Source organism: Terrapene carolina, unplaced genomic scaffold (genome assembly GCF_002925995.2).
Source record: "Terrapene carolina triunguis isolate 2854851 unplaced genomic scaffold, T_m_triunguis-2.0 Scaffold33723, whole genome shotgun sequence".
Classification (NCBI taxonomy): domain Eukaryota; kingdom Metazoa; phylum Chordata; order Testudines; family Emydidae; genus Terrapene; species Terrapene triunguis.
Genome location: NW_020698074.1, coordinates 5,474,873 through 5,495,042, shown reverse-complemented (window position 1 = coordinate 5,495,042; position 20,170 = coordinate 5,474,873). Strand labels below are relative to the sequence as shown.

Genomic DNA, 20,170 nt, shown 5'->3' with positions numbered 1-20,170 from the left:
GAACAAAAGGAAAATGTAATGAAAGCTAAATACACTATAAGGAACCTAAAGTAGTCAGCTTAAACCTTGACTACTGTTGCAGGCAATATAAAATAACTTACAATAAATCATAAATTTATATCAAAATGTGGCTCCTAAAATCTTTGTAAATGGAACTGAACAACTTCTCATAACAAAGTGCTCACTAACTTCCGTGGGAGTACTGTGTATTCCAATGGAATGTCTGTGTTTATTTCTCTAATCTATTTGTTCATGTGTATGCATGTTATCATCAGTTCTCTGTGCACCAGCAGGCCACTATATCTAATTTTGAATCATCCTGTGTCTGGTGTACCAGATCTGGTTATGGGAGAAGTCTATAGATCGGTACAGTTCAAACATGTAGGGCCATAAATTTCTGTACAATGTAAGGCACATGCAAATGTGTAAAGAGAAAATTACCAGTGAGTTAAAATACAAAAAAGCGGCTGAGATCTATGGTGCCACAGGCAAAATCTCTGAAGAAAAATCCCCATGGCCAACAGTGCACATTGATATGTGCAAGCAACCATGGGTAGGATGTGGGGAATGATTTCACTCCGTGACTTTCCCATCAGGGTGACTGTTAGTATTCAACCAATGTATAGCCCCCATAGCTGCGGCAAGAGTTAACTGCGTGCATTTGGTTTAAGGTAACTGTGCCCAGCAGATAAACACAGAATGGTCTCTACTCACTCTCCAAACATACATCTGAAATAGTTTAGCTCTTTGGTCCTAGTTAGTCATATCTTGGTAAGACTGATTCTCTGTGATAATGGTGTGCAGTTTTGCCAAACCCAACCATTCAGAATCATGAGTCAGGCTCCCAAAAATCACGAGACCGGCTTACAAATCATGAGATTAAAAACAATACATTTTGGGTTCTTTTTTATTTACCTTCTGGCTTTTGAGCCAGTAGGGTTCACATTTTTTATCTCTTCTCTACAGCTATGAGGACTAAAGACCTTTTTTTAAAATGAAAGCTGAGATTTTCATGAAATAACATGACTCCAAGAGCTGGGGCTTTAAGATAAACACCATTTATCACAAGTCTCATAATAAAACCATGAGAGTCAACAACACTGAGTATGGTGCACAGTTTTTGCCATCCCACAACCTCTTTCAGATACCAGGGACCTACCACTCAATGGTGTACAGCCAGCACTCTTTTTGGGGCAAAGAAGCATCTAGAGAAGCAATCGTGCATTGAAAGAGATTAACTGTAATTTCTATCATGGGTCTCAGACCTGGCCCACAGATGTAATGGGAGCATTCCAAGATTGGGCCAAATAAGTCAACTGAAGAGAATGGGCCAGATCCTCAGAAGGTGTTAATCGACATTGACTTAAATGGAATCACTCCAATTTACACCAGCTGAGGATCTGGGACAACTTCCTTTAATTAAAAGTCACAAACAAATAATAGCGTTAAATCATTTTCAGTTATATACAAGTTATATATGCTAGCTGCGTTTAAAGAGCCCAGCACTTGTAATTGTTCTGGTCACAACATAAGCCTCTCACACATCCTCTGTGCTTCCTTTCATCCTGCCAGCTTTCCCAAGTAGCAGCTTGTTAACTACATAGATGCAATGATTTCTTTTTTCCATGTCAAACCACTGTATCTGACTGCAGCCTTTATCTTCTTATTAATGTCATCACAACTAATGTGATCCAGTGCAGGTGAAAATAATTACCAAGCTTAATGTTAATGCTAAGAAAAAATACAACTTATCTGGGTTCCCTGACTAGTTCTCTAATTGCAGTATGTCTTTTTCTTTGAGCTGGAGTCATCGTTATTTTAAGCGCTTACTAGTACAGCTGCTGGAAGACATGATCAATTTTTCATTTGGAAAAAAGACATAACAGTGAAATAATGTCTCCATTTTAGATTATTTTTATCCGCTGCTTAGATACAATTAGTTATGCTTATAAAAGAATAATATGCTTAGCGAATGATAAAGTCTTAAAAAAGATGGATTCTTCATTATATTCCAGTGGGTGAAGAACTCAGTTATGTCTTCTATAATTTTTCATTAGTAGTTATGGTATTTCATGGATGCAGCTTAAGGGAATCCTATAACTCTTGCTTTGCAGGTAGATCGGTATGGTCCTAAGATTTGAGAAAATACCTCTTGGTGAGGCCATTGGATATTGTGAAGGCATAAGACTTATTTTAATTTTGTGTGGATACATGTTTATAAAGTCAGTACCATTTACACAAATCTGACTGTAATACTTCTGTGTTTATTTGTTTGTTTGTTTAGGTTGTATGTGCACCCTGATTCTCCATTTACAGGGGAACAATTATTAAAGCAGATGGTGTCCTTTGAAAAAGTGAAACTGACGAATAATGAACTGGATCAACATGGGCATGTGAGTAGCCTACTCTGTGGTAAGGAGTAAAAAGACAACACAAATTAGCTATGAGTCTGTTATGGTATGACATTAATTGGCACACTTCTTGGCACTCTGATCCCAATGGCAAAAGTGCAAATGGGCTTTGAGACTGACCCACCCTTCCACCTTTACAGGTGGTCCCTTCATGTCAGTGGCAGTGCAACGGCAGAGGCTTGTGGGAAAGTTTGTACTCATTGGTTTGCCCTCTTCTGTAGATAATCAGATGACTTCAGACTCCCTGGCTTGTGAATTCAACACCTTTCATCAGTGTCACATTTACCTTGTGTGGGAAATGTGTGGCATTACCCATTGCAGTCTAAGGCCATAGACAGCTTGTAAAAAAAGAACTATCTTTAGCTTCCATGCTTTATCATTTGTATATTAATTTATCAACGTGATGGATGGGGTAATGCCCAGATCATCATAGTGTTCTGATCCCGCTTCCACTGCTATCAAAGGGGCAGAATCCAGACTTAAATGAGGGGCAAATGTCCAGTGTCAAAGAGAAGAGAAAAGGGACACACATGGTTTTGCCTAATATGCTTCCATCTGTCTTTTGCTTTGACTTGCCCCACTGGATAGTGCTCTGATCTCTTAGACACTACCCAGTGCCTTGTCATGTATACTTGCAAATCCCGCTCTGCTGAATTTGGTGTCAGTGCCCTAAGCAATCTACATGGGAGGGGTTCAACAGGGGCATGTCTTTTACTTGCTGACCCAAAGTGGACTGGTCTTGGTGTCAGTACTGTAGTCCTGACACACCAGGAAGGGTTAATCAACACTGAAACAAAGGATGTAACATTAAAAAGACAAAATTGCTCCAAAGTCAATTGTGTTGGATATAGAAACACTCAACCTTTACATAAATTAAACACAGAGCGTCACAGGATGAATTTGGGACTTTAAGGGGATTAAGTCCCAACTCTGACCTGTGCCAGGTTTTCTTCCTAAATTAAGAGGCTTGGAAAAGTGAAAGCATGTGGCTGAGAGCAGGTGGTTGGGAGCCTGACCTGGTTGGGGGAGGATCAGCAGTGACTCTCTGCTGAGGAGCCTTTTCATGGGAAGGCTTAAGACCTTGTGAGTTGTCTAACTTGGTGGGAAGAAGTCCTGAGGGAACCCAAGCCTGAAGAGTAGGCTCAGGATGGGAGGGTTTCCTGTACAAGAATTAGACTATGTAAATTAGTGTTAATAAGTGAGGTCCCAGGAAGGGAGAGCTGGTTTTGAACATTAAAACATGGAGGGAGGGGACATGTGAGATATGGACTAAGGAAACTGAGGCATGGTGATACCAGACATTGGAGACCCCCCTGCTCCTACAGTGGGTTATTTACTGCTTTTGTAGAGTATTTGATAAAGCAGGTCGTTGTCTGAATTGTCCAGTAGGAATATTTCCAATATGAATGAGAGTTTTAAGGACAGCAGGGTTGAGCCAAAGCATTTTCATGGGCAATACCTCCTGAAAGCAAAAAAAAAAAAAAAAGAAAAAAGAAAAGAACGGATGCCAACACACAATTCTTTTCTAAAGAGCTGTAGGTATATTTTTCTTTAAACCGCCCCCCCCTTTTTTCTGGCTAACATGTTTTTGTTTTTTGCTCATGTTCCATAAGAGATCTCTAGAAGCAAAGCCGATTTTTTGTTTTGTTTTGCCATTGACTTCAATGAGCATAGGATCATGCCCTAAGGTCTTGATCCTGCAATGAGATCTGTGTGGCTGAACGTTGTGCATGCATAGAGCACTGACATCAGTGAGGCTCCAGGAGGGTAAAGGGATGCCCTTGTGTGGAATTCACCATAAGAGTGAGGCATTTATTTTCTTAAATGATCTAAGACATTTATATATATATATATAATCTGACAATCTATGTGCTGTAACAAATATATTTTTTGTAAATGCAAGGCAGTTCATTTAAAAAAAAAATCACTTTCCTGAGCTAATGCTGCAAATGATCACGTTATAGTGAAACCCACTTCTGTGAATACCAGACAAGGGGACAATCCTGCACAAAGAGTACACACTGATGTAGCAAATAGTCCGATAGAATAGCTATGAGAGCTGTTAATGTCATCACCTTGTGAAATTATTAAGGGCCAGATTGTGACTTTCAAAGGAACAGCAACATGTTTGGGAGGGGCGTGGATGTGCCCTCAATTTGGCTTTGTCTCCACTAGCACTTTTGTTGTTAAAACTTTTGTCGGTCAGGTGTGTGAGAAAAACCCCACACAACTGACTGACATAAGTTTCACTACTGCTGCTTGTTGAGGGTGGTTTAATTATGCCACCAGGAGAGCTCTCTCCCATTGGCATAGAGCAGCTACACGGAAGACTTTACAGCAGTACAGCTGTGCTGCTGTAAGGTCTGTAGTGTAGACCCAGCCTTAGTGGAAGTGGCTGCAGCCACTCTACCTGACGAGAGTGAGGCAACGAGAATGCCTCTGGTGGTGCTGGAGACAGCACCTCTGCCTCCTTTTTGGAGGTACAGTCTGTGCTCTCCCCTTCATTTGGTTAACTAGAGCATGTAACAGGATAGTCCTGTCCACACCCTCACCCATGCATACCCTTTTTGCAGTGTGTAGTAACATGGCCAGTACTATAACTCCCTCAAATCTTGCATCAAGGAATACAACCACTGGGATCATGACTACCCCCTGCACAGGTGGGTAATCAGAGAAACAAGGCAGAGAACTTTCCTCTTTTCTTGCTCATCTGTGCAGGGAGCCACTAGAGTCTGATCCTAAATCTGCTAGGCACCAATATACCACAAGATGATGGCATTCTCATAAAGGAAGATCTGACCAAAGTCAAAGGACCTGATAATACATCCCTGTTGCATGCAGTACTCCTGTTTACATCCAGTGCCAAACAAGGACTGTAGTACCAGCTCCAAATGTTGTGGGAAGAACATATTGGTCTATGTATTTATTTTAGAACACTCTCCATTTAATTTTTGTGTCCTTTCGTATTAGAGTAATTGTCAATATGTAAATACCATCACCAGATACTGTATAGACCAGGGGCGGGCAGCAAACTTTTTGGCCTCAGGGCCGCATCAGGTTTCGTAAATTGTATGGAGGGCTGGTCAGGGGAGGGGGTCGTAATCTGGCCCCCACCTCCTATCTGCCCCCCCCAGGACCCCTGCCCCATCCACACACCCCGCTCCCTGTCCGCTGACTGCCCCCGAATCTCCGCCATCCCATCCAACCCCTCCTCTCATTCCTGACGGCCCCCCTGGGACCCCTGCCCCATCCAACCTCCCCTTCTCCCTGTCCCCTGACTGCACCCGGAACCTCTGCCCCTGACTGCCCCCTGCTGCCCCATCCAACCCCCCCTCCTTCCTGACTGCCCCCGGGACCCCTGCCCCCATTCAACCCCCTGTTTCCTCCCTGCCCTCTGACCACCACCCCAAACTCCCCTGCCCTCTATCCAACCCCCCCCTGTTCCCTGCCCCCTTACCGTGCTGCCTGGAGCACCGGTGGCTGGCGGTGCTACAGCCACACCGCTCGGCTGGAGCCGGGCCATGCTGCCGCCACCGCCACCACTGCGCAGCACAGAGACCGGGTCAGGCTGGGCTCTGCAGCTGCGTTGCCCCAGGAGCTCACAGCCCTGCCGCCCAGAGCATTGTGCTGGTGGCGGAGTGAGCGAGCTGAGGCTGTGGGGGAGGAGAGGCAGCAGGGGAGGGGCTGGGGGCTAGCCTCCCGGGGCAGGACGGTCCCACGGGCCGTAGTTTGCCCATCCCTGGTATAGACCTATGAAACAAATTCATTCTATGAAGCCTTTGAAACAGATGGTTCTTTGAATTATGGCAATGATATTTTGGAGTTGAGCAGGTTTGATTTTTAGGCCTTCTGAAATGGTACCTTTTGAATTTAAAAAGCTCCTTTTCTCTGACTGGTTCTCTTATTTGGCCTATTAAAATGTTCATTGCATTTGACAAGCCATGTTGGCTCATGAGGGAGTCTTAATGGCCTTAAAATGCCTTAATATATTAGGTTTTTAGATACAAAAGTTGGAATTACGCTAACTCCCGTTTGTTATGGTCACTTGTTCTCTCCATTCTCTGAAAGACACTTTTTGTTGTTAAAGGATGGAGAGTGGTGGGGTGTTCTATTTCTAGAAGGGTTCTTTTTCTGAAACAGAATCCACCTGAAGTGAAGAAATGGACTTTTTTTATTTTAAGCTTAGCATTTGTTTTTCTTCTCTTATTCTGAGACTTCTGGACTTGTATTCTTAGTATGCATAACACAACAGTGATGGCACTATTTATATTCAGTCTATGCACTGGGCAGTAGTCTTATCATTGCATGCATGACATAAAGTTTGTTGCAAGGAAACACACAGTGAAACTCTGTATTTGTATGTATGTCTCTGGATTACATCTTAGAGCTAAGTGAGTAATTTACAGAAATAATATGTTGAACACTCTTGCCTTTCTTTCTATTTTTGGAACGTTAGTGAACAATTTTTCTCAAAGTTATTTAAAAAAGTTAGTAAAATGTTGTGTACTTTATGGCTTGGTACTTATGCTTCACTGTGATTGGTTACATATTTCACATGGTATTGTTTCTGTACCCTGATTAGACCAGCTCTGAGTATAACTCTTGCATGGCATTTGTGCTAGAGAAAGTTGATTGCATGCGTGTTCACAGAAAATGCACACACAGGGTGTCAACGTGGCTTAACAGTGAAAATCCCAGCTGTAATGATTAAAGTAGCCTATGGGAGTTAGACACTAACTCTCTTCAATGGACAATGGGGGCCTAACTCACTGAAGCTATTTTGAAAATCTCAACCTATAATTGTGAATAAATAGTAGTGGACACTTATTTGCAGTATTCACCCAGATCTAATATCTATGAGCCTTGCCACATTCACTGTTCAACTAGTACATACATGCGTTGACTTGTCTCTGTCTGGCATACACAGAGTAGTATACATGTGCACCTAAGGTATATGCACTTGTGTGGCGGCAGTGGGGAGGGGGGGCATATACAACTACAGACCCAAAGAAGGGGGGGTTTCAATTAAATACATTTGAGAAACACTGACTTACACTATCATTTACATCACTTTTGAACTGGGCGCAGAGTACAGTGTTTCTTTATGGCTGATACACTTCATGAACCAGGTTGATTATGAAAGTTTTGTATGCAAGAAGAGAGAGGGGCACTGAAGTGCACTAACTGGAGGGCTAAGAGTGACACGCAGTTGGGAGTGGAAAAAGAAGACTAAAGAGCAGTGAGGTGAGAAACTTTGGAGCAGCATAGGGGATGGAAAGGGAAGTGGGAGAAGGGCAGAGAAGTAGATGAGGTGATGTATTGTGCAGTGTCTTGAAGGTGAGAGCAAGGAGCTTGAAATCAATGCAGAAATAGAGTGCAAGCCAATGAGGTGAGTCAGGAAGAATACTGAAATGGTAAACGTTTGCATACTACACCGAGCACTAAAACGATGTCTCATTCTCATGATGATTGTAACGCACTAAATTCTGCTCTCCATTGTACATGTGCAACCCCACTGAAATCAGAGTACAAGTCAGAGCAGTACTTGGCCCAATGGGAGAAGAAAAAGGTACAATAGGAATCTACTAATGTAACAAAGCTGATGCAAGAGCACAGCTGTAATGCAATATGCAACCTGCATTATTTACTGAGTTATCAAGAAAGACTGCATTTCTCCTGTTGACTTTCAGTTTAATACTTGTCTTTGAATGTAGATTAGCTATTCCAGATGATGTACAGAATATCCTGTGACCTCCTTGCAGCCCTGTGAAATGGAACTACCCAATCCCACTGCCAGTTTAGTCTCAAAACTGTGATTTTTATTTAAAACGAAAAATGGTGCAAATCTAACTCTACATTTCATTTTTATATTCTAGTATTGTGATTAGAGCTGGGCAAATAGAACTTAGTCCAATGCCAACTGAAGTGAATGGGTGTCTTTCCTATGGTTTCAGTGGGCACTGAAGTCAGTTAGTTGGAGGATTAGACAAGAATGGCTTTTTTTCCCACAAGCAAATATTAATGAAGAAAAATGGCAAAATTTGCAACAAATATTGCTTTTGATGTATTACTCCTGGTCCTCCTCTGCTTTTTCATTTCTGTTAGTTTAGCGGTCAGATTTGAGTATATAGGATAAGCTGCTGTAAAAGCCAGGTTTGCACCATAAGGACCTGATTTATTTTCCCAAAGGGGCCACAGGCTGGCATCATTTTGTGTACGCACAACTTTGCAGTTGCCCACTCCTGTGCGCACACTTTTGAAGCACTCAAACCTGCATAGGCAGTTAATAACTTCAAACACCCTTGCACATAAGTGATAGAATGTGCACGTGTCAAACCTAGCTCCTGAATGAATGAGAGTTACTTCTTGGAGAGAGTGTGCTCAGGAGTTTTGCGCACGCATAAAAGGAGGCCGTTTTCTGAAATTTACGCTCTAATGGCCTGGTTATCAGAAGTGAGCACCCATTGAAGTCAAAAGAAGCGGGAGTGCTCAGCACCTCTGCCAATCAGCCCCTACATATCTACATTTCCGCTGCCATGGTGTAGCCCTGTAACTTTAATGTGCACTGGCTTTTTACAGTCATGTTCTGTTCAATTTGTCTTAATCTTAAACTCAGGACAACCTTTTGTAACTCTTTGCTTCAGATCATTTTGAACTCCATGCACAAGTACCAGCCCAGGGTGCACATCATTAAGAAGAAAGACCACACCGCCTCCTTGCTAAATCTGAAATCTGAAGAGTTCAGGACGTTTATCTTTCCAGAGACAGTTTTTACAGCAGTCACTGCCTACCAGAATCAGTTGGTGAGTGTGATGCTAGATCATTTTTAGAACTCTCATTAACTTGTCTAAAGTTCTCTGTGCTAATAAATTCCTCCTTTTAATTTAGCATAGACGACTCTCTGACGTAAGAGAGCTCTCAAGGACTTTTTTCCCTCTCTTTGGGCCTGATCCTGCTCGCTTTCCATTCAAGAGTAAGCCGTATATACATGTGTAGTTCTAATAACCATAGGTACTGGAACTCGGGGTGTGGGAGGTGCTGCCGCACCCCCTGGCTTGAAGTAGTTTCCATTATATCCAGGGTTTTCAGTTTGGTTCAATGGCTCTCAGCACCTCCACTGTACAAACTGTTCCAGCACCCCTGCTAATAACATCAATGGATTCATAGAACAACAGCTACTCATAGAACAATAAGGATTATTCATGTGTAAAGGAAACCTTTTAGTTATCTTTATTTCTATGTGTATAAAGCTGTGGCCCATTATTCTTTAGCACTTTTCAAATTAACCATTTCAGTTCACCTTGGGGCTGTTCCAACTTCCAATGATCCAATGAACTCAGGTTTATAACTGAATGCAAAAGAAAATTAGTCATGCAGAATCTTGATAATACACCAGTAAGAAATTTGTTTAGAAAAGGGCGTTCAGTTGACTTTCTGTAGAAATCAGCCAAATTTTAAAAATCCAATTTAAAACTGGAATTTACTTCTGTACAATAGATTGGTGCTTATCATTGACATTTAGATTATGGCCATTTCTAAACAAAACTTCCCTAAGTACATACAATGAATACTGCAAAATTTCTCAATGGAACATCTCTGGAACCCCTAGAGATTGATGCTGTCATTCTATTTATGACTAATGAAAATGGAACATTTTTTCATTTCTGCCATTTCTTTCCTTGCTGTTTTAGGGGGGGTTGATTACATTTCTGCAGGTTATTAGATAAAAGCTAAATACATTACACTTTCAACAAACTATCTCATATTTTAAGATTTAAAGGGCATACATTTGTTTAACAGTCAAACCACTACTACAGAGTTGAATTGTAGGTCAAATTTCATTTTTAAATGCTTTCTAGCAGATGTTCTTCTGATTGTTTGTGAGACAGTCTCTGAGGATAAATGTTATTTTTATATGAGACCAGAAATGGTTGTGAGTCTCATGCGGAATGGGTAGATAGGACAAGTTTCACTCGGGGGATGTCATGCCAAGTCATTAGTACTAGAGAAATGACAATTTGATTGCCACAAAAATAGGTTTAAGTAGGTTTCCCTCAAGATTCCTGGATTCATAGGTTCCAAAGCCAGAAGGGACCACTGTGATTATCAATCTGCCCTTCTGTAGAACACAGGCCATAGAACTTCCCCCATATACTTCCTTGAGCAAATCTTTTAGAAAAACATCCAATCCTGATTTACAAATTGTCAGTGATGGAGAATCCACCGTGATCCTGAGGAAGATGTTCCTCTGGTTGACTTGATTTGCCCAAACCTACACCATGTGTCAGTGTCAGAAGTAGTGTTTGGGGAAGGGTCCTGTCTCAAATCGGGATAAAAAATCTAAATCTAAAATTTTTTCATGAGCCTGGCTTGGGTTAATTAAAACATTTTGTTTTGATTTTGACTTTTAAAAAAAATATGACCTCCAAAGAGTCAAAATGGGGAATTTTGACAAATTTGAACTTTATTGCAAACCTGTTTTGAATTGGGAAATTTGTTGAGATCAACCCTTTTCTATGCACTGTTTTGTTTTGAAAAATCAGCATTTTCCAAAGGAAAAAAAAAAGTTTAATCAGAACATTCCTAATCAACGCTAGTTATTATCATTTATTTGCATTATGGGAATGCCTAATGGCCCCAACTGAGATTGGGGCCCCATTGTGCTTGAATAACCCATACTAACACACTGTAACTCTTTGTCCTCATAAACACGCATAGTCAGTCCCTGCCCCCAAAAGCTTGAACTCTAAATAGACAAGACAAGGAGTAAGAGAGGAAACAACAGCACAGAGAGGTGAAGTGACTTGCTTAAGGTCACACAGCAGGTCAGTGACAGAAGGTGAAATCCAGACCACACTGACGTCAATGGGAGTTTTGCCATTGCCATCAATGGAGCCAGGATTTCACCCCAGGTCTCCTGACTGCAGTCTGGTGCACTATCTACTAGACTAGGCTGCCTATATATTTGTAGTTCCTAGTTCCCAGACTTGTTGTAGTCAGACCACTAGACCACACCTTGAATTTGTATAATGTAGATAGCAACCTGAAAAAAAAAATCAGTCCTCCTTTGCTTCCCCTAGTTTTCATAAGCCTTCCCTCCCACTCTTCTGACTTCCTGCCCAGAAGAGCAGTCTCTCAGAATGGAGAGTCAGATTTGACTGTAATCCTCTCTGGTTTCAGATGAGTCACCCAGCACTAAAATATCCTTGCTCTGTGAAAGCATGTGACCATTCAGGGAGTTGGAATTGCTTGTTTTAATTTCTGAACTTTCAAGGCCCATTTTTATAAGCAAAGCGGTGACCAATATACCACAGGCCTTTTACGATGGAGGCCAGGATGAAATTGGTGATGATTCTTCAGTGGTGCTAATCTCTGTTTACATAGGAAATTCTGTGTGCCCTGGACTGTCATTGGCTTCAACTCGAGCTGATGGCACTCACAGCTTTGTGAGAGATGCTCAACATTTCCTAGGATCAGGCTTCAAATCCTTACTTCCAGTAGCTTTTAATTCCACCAGGGCAAAGTATGTTTGGCAAATCTGAATTTTGTTGCATCCTTCCAAATTTTAAGCACTGAATCTGCCTATTGAAAGCAAAAATACAGATTTGATCAGTTTTATCACAAAACCAATTGAAACCGTTGATGACAATTTTGGGTAGATGGATACACAAAGAATTCTTTACAATGACTCAGCAGGCAGTACGACAGCGGGGGACAAAATTTACTGGACAGTATAACTCAAATAGTTATACTTGAAGGCAAATCCATCCCTGGTGTAAGCCAAAGCAACTTTATTGGTTTCTCAGGATGACTGCAGTTTTTCCTTTAAAGTCTTGAAGAGCTGGGGATACCTTGGCCAAAAGAGCATCTCTCCTTATTCTGTTCCTACCCCTTATGACACTCTTACACCCATATTTTACATGACTATATAAATATACATGGATTTTCATGTAGCATTGTTGACAGAAAATGGCATCTGCATCTGCCTGCATAACATCATTGTTCTATAAGAGCAATACATATTTAAAGAGCTCCTAGACAAGTTTTAATCACATTAAATGGCAACAAACACAAATTCTACCTTTTTTCCCCACAGTTGCTTCTGGAACAAAGCCCCTGCCTATTATGTTCTGTTCTTTGCATTTTCTGGTTTCTCTGTCTTCTCTAATAATGCCTATAAGGCCCCTAGGGGTGTTTATGTTCTATATATATATACAGGGTCCGATCCTGAGAGGTGTGGAAGACATTCAGCAGCTCTGAGGATTAAGCCAGGAAGGCTGGGGTTCTCAAAGGAAGCTTTCTTGCACATTCCTTTTGAAAATGAGAGGCTGTCACTGTTTAAGCCAGTAGCTGAATTTGAAGAAGGGGAGAAAGTTTTTGGTTGTAAGACGTCTGATCTCTTAAGACAGTAATTGTTTTAGTAGGGTCACTCTTTTAACTCAACCTTTCCAAATCTGATTTTAACTGTGACGTTTTCCCCCTTCTCTGTACAAAACAGTGCCAGTGTCTCTGTGTGTGGTTTATTAGGGTTGACTTGGACCAGTTGAATTAAAGTCAAAATTGTCGGGGCTGCTTGAGACAATGCTTTAAAAGGTTGTGGGCCCCGCCCCACCAAAGTAGGTTCCAATGCCATTATGGTGTTTACTGCTCATGTATGACCTGCTTTGTCCTGATGGAGATTGTTTTGGAGACAATAGCTTGAGACTCCTTTAGAATCAAAATATTTCCCTCTTTACCATAGCCACATATGGGACACCTCACAGGCTCCCCCTGCTCCTGTTTAAATCTACTATTCCCCTAACTCCCTCCATTAACACACACAACCCTTTTGGACCCATGACCTGGCCCTGCCTTGTCAGCTATCATGACACAGGACTTTAGGACAGATGAAGGAAGCCTGATTTATCCTCACTTCCATCAGTTTTACACCAGTGTAATTCCATTGACTTCAGTTGAGCGACTCCTTTTTTATCCTGGTATGAGAGGAGAATCAAACTGTGAATCTTGAGCTTTGACGCTGGTGGTGCCAATTCAGTGGCTTCACAGAAGCCCCCATATTTGCTCGATCCAGCCCAGAGAGTAGTCATAAAAGAAATGGGAATGTGGATACACATAGCTGTGAGGTCATGAGGATGGATTGGTTAACACTTTGTACACTGCAATACCTTCGTGTCACAGTCATGTTGTGTTGCTCTTTTCTGTGTTTCCAGATAACCAAGCTGAAAATTGACAGCAACCCTTTTGCTAAAGGATTTCGGGACTCTTCCAGACTCACTGATATCGAGAGGTAATGGGGACTTTCTGTTTACTTTCCATGCAGATAAGATAAAGGGAAGAGAGAGTTTGTAGGAAAAAGCATCCTTTCAACTCCTGAGAAGCTGTGCATTTTAATGTTATCTTGTTGCATATAGTAAGTCTCCTCCACCTCCTTTAAAAATACTTATAAACCTTATGAAGACAGAGCTGTTTTGAGCCTTGACAGCTGCTCCAGTTGAGCCTGATCTATTCCTCTCTCTGATGCTGCTTCTTGAAGGGGTCACTTTTATGGCTTCCATTTTTCTTAAGCTGCAGAATGCAAAGTGTCCTTCTTATCGTGCCATTCAGTCCTATTGAAGGTGATGAGCTGGGCCCCCGGGAAATGTGATCTATGGTACTGTTAAAAAAAAAAAAAAGAAAAGCCCTTGTATTATCCATTGTTCCCCATAAGGAAAAAGAAAATGAGTGCTTCCCAAAATATACTGTTAAAACTGCATTAACATTTCTGCCCCTTTGGCTCCTAGCACTTTGTGTACCTTTCATGTGGCCTGTTTTAGAAGTCCCAGATACGGAAGTCAGCAAGTGCTGCTGTCAATACAAATCCATAACCCTCCTTTGATGGCAGAGATACCACTTTTGTTTAATTGAGATTGTACTGCAAGCTTCATTCGGGGGGAGAATGCGTCTGGAGACTGCTATGACATTTGTGTCTATGATTGCCTCTGTAGTCAGTGGATACTTAGCCCTGTCATGTGACGAGGGCATTAACCCAGACCCATGTTGGGTACGAAGGACTAGGAAATAAAGATCAGTTTCTTATCAGTGCTCCTTTAGGTCATGCCTTTGTTAGATAGAGCCATATGTAAACTAAAATTTTGGCAGAAATGGATCAAATTAAGCCACCAGACTCCTTCAGTCTGGAAGAGGATCTTACTGAGAACGGAAGGAGGTGGTTACAGCACTTTCAAAATTTCCTAGAAGCAAGTGATACTGGAAAAAGACTGAGAGAATAAAATCCTCTAGTGTCTACACTCCTATGTGTGGCTGTCCCAGAAGCACTGATGATCTACAGCAGTGTTTCTCAATGACCGGTCCATGGACCGGCGTCGGTCCCTAAGATCTCCCTGACACAGTTTAGGAAGGCAGCAAGCTGGTCCCTGGTATAAAAAGGTAGAGAAACATTGATCTATAGTTCATCCCTGTGTGACCATGAAGGGGATTGCAAACTGCTATATGAAATCATTACAAAATGTCAGGAGTGCTTTGATCCCAGCAAGAATATTACTTGGGGAAAGGCACATTTTTTGTGTAAGAATCTGGCTGTCAGGCAAGACCATTGACTATTAGTTTTATTACATAGGTATGTAACGTAAGTCATGTGACTTTAAACAGTTAGACGGATGAATTAGAGGCTGAATTACGAGTGGTATAATGGATAATTAAAGCAAAGAACAGTTATTGTGATAAATGGTGTTTGCATAACACAGGAAATATTTGCAGGGCTAGTGAAAACTGCTTCCCAAATGAAAGTCTTAGTGAGCAGTGAAAAAACTGAAGTGCATCTAATTAAAAAAGCATACCATGTCATAAAAACAGCACACTAGGGTAAACAAATTGCAGTGACCGGATTTGTTTGAAAAGTGAAAGTAGGAAGAGAAGAGGACTACCACATGATCCCTTTCCAACACTAAATGCAATCATCTCAAATAGGGAACACAAAAGGACCCAACAAGCGCACGAGAGAGTAATTCTGAATAGGCTGCCAATAGAAAATGCTTAGGCACCTCCAAGCATATAAAGTGATTGGGACTATAGAGATGAAACTGCTGGCTGTGAAGGGAGTTTTTACAAAGGACATCCTAAAATAACAGCACATGGCATGAAGTCAGAGAAGTGAAGCATAATCCACAGTGCCATTTTGATTATTGAGAAGTGTGAGAACAGAGCCTGAGACAGCCTATCCTGGTCAGGCATGAATGCTGCCATCAAAGATAAGGTATCCAAGTGTAATACCTTGAATACAAGAAATGGAATGTGAAAACCATGAAGCCACAGCAGCTTCCTGATTTTCCTTTAGTCCATGGCTGGCTCACATCTATTTTCAATTAAATGGGAAAGATTCCCTCTTATTAGTGGCCTACTGCATTTTAAAAATTACACTGTTGCACAACACTTCAAGTAGCAAGGCAGTAAAAGTGTGACACACGAGTGTTGATAAGAGGCTGGTTGAGGATTTTTATTTATTCCCTATCCTTATTCTAATGGATCAGAACTGTAAAAGGTTTTTTCTGTTCATAGACATTAAAATACACAAGCATGTTAAAATAGGAAATGTAATGTCTATAAGTGTTACTTCTGTAAGCTGCACATCTGCAATCATAGTATAGTATGTTTTTATAATAGCCAATGATAGCACCACCCAAGGCATGGGTAGTCTATTTTTTGTCAAGCTCCAACTTTCTTGGTCAAGGTATAGTCAATGTCCAGACTCCAGGGAAAATAATAATAAAAAAATACTAAGTAAATAAAAAGATTTTGGGGTCTGTTCAAAAGCGCCTGGCGGTCCGGATTTGGCCTGCCTATTGTCTACCCCAGACCTAAGGTGACAGCTAAATAAGACAGACAGAAAGAAAAAGAAATAGGAAAAATAAGATCTAGTGATCCCATGCAATGGATAATAAGGCAGTATAAAATTTTTCATATTTGACACCCATTAAAAGTCATGCACTACAATATTTTAGGTAATAGATTGAATGATGCAATTTGAGTTTTGTCTGGCTATAATAATAAATAGCTTCAACACGACCACCACTTGAAATAAACAATATTGTTATTCTATATCTATGTCCTGGAGAAGAATATGCAAGGCAAATACACATTCACACATCTCTTTCTAGTTGAAAATTTGACTAGATGTTGCAAGTAGTTTTTCTGTTCAATGCATGGGCTTCCCAAAGCAGATATGCATGCATGAATAATTTGAAATGTTGCACAGTGATCTTAATGATCTCCAATCTGTGAAGCATCCCATGATGTAAGGGCCAAGAGAGCACTCATTCATCATCAGCTGCAAGTTTTCAGGATGACCTAAGTAGTGTGAAAGTGGACAAAGCTTTGGATTTCATTTCCAGGTATTTAAGTCTGCTTTTTCCTAAACAGCCTGTGGGGAGGGAAACAAATCAGATCAATTGATCTTTAGAGACCTAAAGAAATTAAATTAGTCTGGAGTCAGTTACTGCACTAAACCATCTTGTAATTGGATTGCTCCTTGTTACTGATTGAAAACAGCCCCTATCTGTAACAATATAGAGGGCTTTTCTTTATAGTAGATCTGAGAGAAAAACACATCTTTTTATGACATGATGACAGAAATTGCACTTTTCTAACCTAATTGAATATGATTTTATAAATATGTGACTTTAACGATTTGAAGTTTCCTGTTCCAGATTTACGATCACTATGTAGGAAATCCAAACTGAAAATGCCTTTAGGATTGAATCTGTTTGCATTGTACATATTGAAGTTACAACAATATAAATAAGGACAATGGAGTGTGCAAAATGAAATAGACTTTGGGCACCTCTAACTATTGGAGTTAGTATACTTGCTCTCATTTCTATTCAAATACCTGAGCATAGTCTTCTTCTCCAGATAGCTTTCCATTCATAACGTTTATCTATTAAAAATGTTAGGTGGCTGGGGTATATTTCAAATTTACATTAGGATGTGAGATCCCTTTGTAATCATTAGAAGTGAAAAAAGAGACTCTATTCTCTTTCTACAAATTACTTTTTGTGGTAATCTATCTATGCTTAGAATTTATCCAGAGGCACTGTGTCTTAGAAAAGTCACTGACTCACCCACTGATACTGGCCCTTTTTATTTATTTATTTGTCTTCTATACATTTGCTCTGTTGTAGGTTGATTCCTACAGCAGGTGCCTTTAAAAAGTTAAATTTAACAACAATTATCACACTGTGGCATATGACGTACATGGTGTCACACATAATATATCAGACACTGTGGTGTGGTCACTGTTGCTGCATGCCAGGGGTGAAAGTAACTTAACGGACTTACCTGTACGCAGGGTGGCAAGGGTCCTGGGCAAGGTGTGTGGGGGGAGGCTCTGGGTGCCCAGAAGGGGCAGGGCCTCGGGGGGAAGAGGCGGGGCTGGGGCCAGACTCCCCCAGACAGCCCTTCAGCACTGCCTAGCTCACGGTTTCTCAACCAGGGGTCGCCGCTTGTGTAGGGAAAGCCCCTGGGGGGCCGGGCCAGTTTGTTTACCTGCCCCGTCCGCAGGTCCGGCCGATCGCTGCTCCCACTGGCCGCGGATTGTTGCTCCGGGCCAATGGGAGCTGCTGGAAGCGGTGCGGGCCGAGGGACTTACTGGCCGCCACTTCCAGCAGCTCCCATTAGCCCGGAGCAGCGATCCGTGGCCAGTGGGAGCCACGATCGGCCGGACCTGCGGATGGGGCAGGTAAACAAACCGGCCCGGCCTGCCAGGGGGTTTCCCTACACAAGCGGCGACCCCTGGTTGAGAAACCCTGGCCTAGCTCGTGCTGCCTGGGGCTCTGGCGGCAATTTAAAGGGCCCTGGACTCTGTCCACTGGTGCGGTAGCGGTAGCAGTGGCTGGGAGCCTCAGGCCCTTTAAATCACTGTCGGAGCCCCGTGCCCTTTAAATCGCCACTGGAGCCCCGGGGTAGCAGTGGCAGCCAGGAGCCCCGGGGCTCTGGCGGCGATTTAAAGGTCCCAGGGCTCTGGCCTCCGGCGCGGTAGCGGCGTCGGCGTGCGGGAGCCCTGGGGCTCTGGCGGCAATTTAAAGGGCCAGGGGCTTTGGCTGCTGCTGGGAGCTCCAGGCCCTTTTAAATCGCCGGGCCCTAGGGCATCTGCCCCTTTTGCTCCCCCCCCATCAGTGGCCCTCCCGGTACGGTTGGCTGTGTACTGGCTTTCTTACTGGTATGCCGGACCGGACCAGCTTACTTTCACCTCTGGTGAATGCTGATTTTTTTTTTTAAATAACTATTGTTAAGGAGGCTATAAAATAGCTTGAGAATAAGCAAACATCACTGGCAACATGTATGAAGTGAACCTCTTTATACTTCTGCTGAACAAGAGCCCAAAGTCTATAAGAACTGTCAAATCGCAAGGTCAGTAGGTTCACTTTTTGCTATGCGTCTGAAGGCTTCCTTTGGGCTTGGTGGTGAAGAATTAGCCTTGGGAATAATATCATGCACACCAGCCAGCAAGAAATTCAATCAGTTTAAAGTATGGGAGTCAACAGAACCACTGAACCATAAACTAATGTTCAGAGTGCGATCGATGGATCATACTCTTATTCTGAACATTTTTTTGTTTTAGTGCATGTGAGGAAAGCTCAGGAATGGACTGTTGACTGTATTAAAGATAATTGAGGGGGTGTCCTCACTTGCATACCTCCAATAAACACTCTTAATGCAGAAGTGTGGCCTGAACACCAAAAGAATACTTAGCATCAGAGAGAGAGAGAGAGGAAAGTAGATGTGTGGGGAAGCCCCAACTCAGAATTTCATATTGGTTTTCTTGGTAATCAGGGTCAACATTTTCCTACATCAGGCGGTTCATGCCTAAAATACAGAATAAAGGCATAAACCGAATGTGAAATGTGCTTGAACACTCAAATATGGGCATAGCCCCATCTACATTGCAGTCAAACCTTGTGCTTAGTTAGGTGATATCAGTGGTAAACTTGACTGGGATCGGGACCTCTCTTGCGCTTCAACCCAATGCAGGACCCCTTCCTCTTACCTAACATCTATCAAAAGAGACCGCTTTCTGTCCCCTTTTAGCCCCCTCCAGAGGCCAGAAAGCATGCATGCCCTCTAAACTGGCAGAGGCATATGCTGCTTGATAGTGCCACTGGCCCCCATAGGTACCAACTCTGTGGGTGCTCTGGGGCTGGAGGACCCATGGGGGAAAAATGGTGGGTGCTGAGCACCCACTGGCAGCCCCCTTATTAGCTCCCCCCCAGTGCCTCCCACCAACCCGCAGGCCCCGCAGATCAGCACCTCCCCCTCCCTCCCCACGTCTCCCGTCCGCTGCGATCAGCTGTTTTGCGGCATGCAGGAGGCTCAGGGGGAAGGTGGGAGGAGCGAGGACGCGGCGCGCTCGGAGGAGGGGGCGGAACTGGGCAGGAAGAGGCGGGGTGGGGGTGCTGCAGGGGCGGGAAGAGGCGGGTGGGGGTGGGGTCTTGGGGGAAGGGGTGGAGTGGGAGTAGGGCCTGGGGCAGAGCAGCACCCCCGGCACTTTGGAAGATCGGCACCTGTGCTGGCCCCACCCCCATTTCCAAAGCAATTTACAACTCTGTGCTAATTCTTCTCCAATATGGATCAAAGACCCACCTCCCCTGCTTGTTCCTCCTCTGGAGGAGTTGTCAGGAACCAGCATTGGGAAGAGACAGGTCCTATCAGAAGCACAGGTTGGGGGCTGAACAAGGGTGCTGGGCATAGGGGAGCCCCCAGTCTAG

At 42.8% G+C, this 20,170-nt stretch overlaps 1 protein-coding gene across 1 annotated transcript in view; it reads left to right on the top strand.

Moving 5' to 3' along the window:
* The window catches only part of LOC113409524 (T-box transcription factor TBX20), a 44,985-nt gene that overhangs the window by 11,256 nt on the left and 13,559 nt on the right, over positions 1-20,170 (top strand). Inside the window, exons 4-6 of the mRNA XM_026663546.1 lie at positions 2,285-2,393; positions 9,056-9,214; positions 13,622-13,698. Coding sequence (XP_026519331.1) covers positions 2,285-2,393; positions 9,056-9,214; positions 13,622-13,698 — 345 coding nt within the window. The remainder of the gene's footprint in view (positions 1-2,284; positions 2,394-9,055; positions 9,215-13,621; positions 13,699-20,170) is intronic.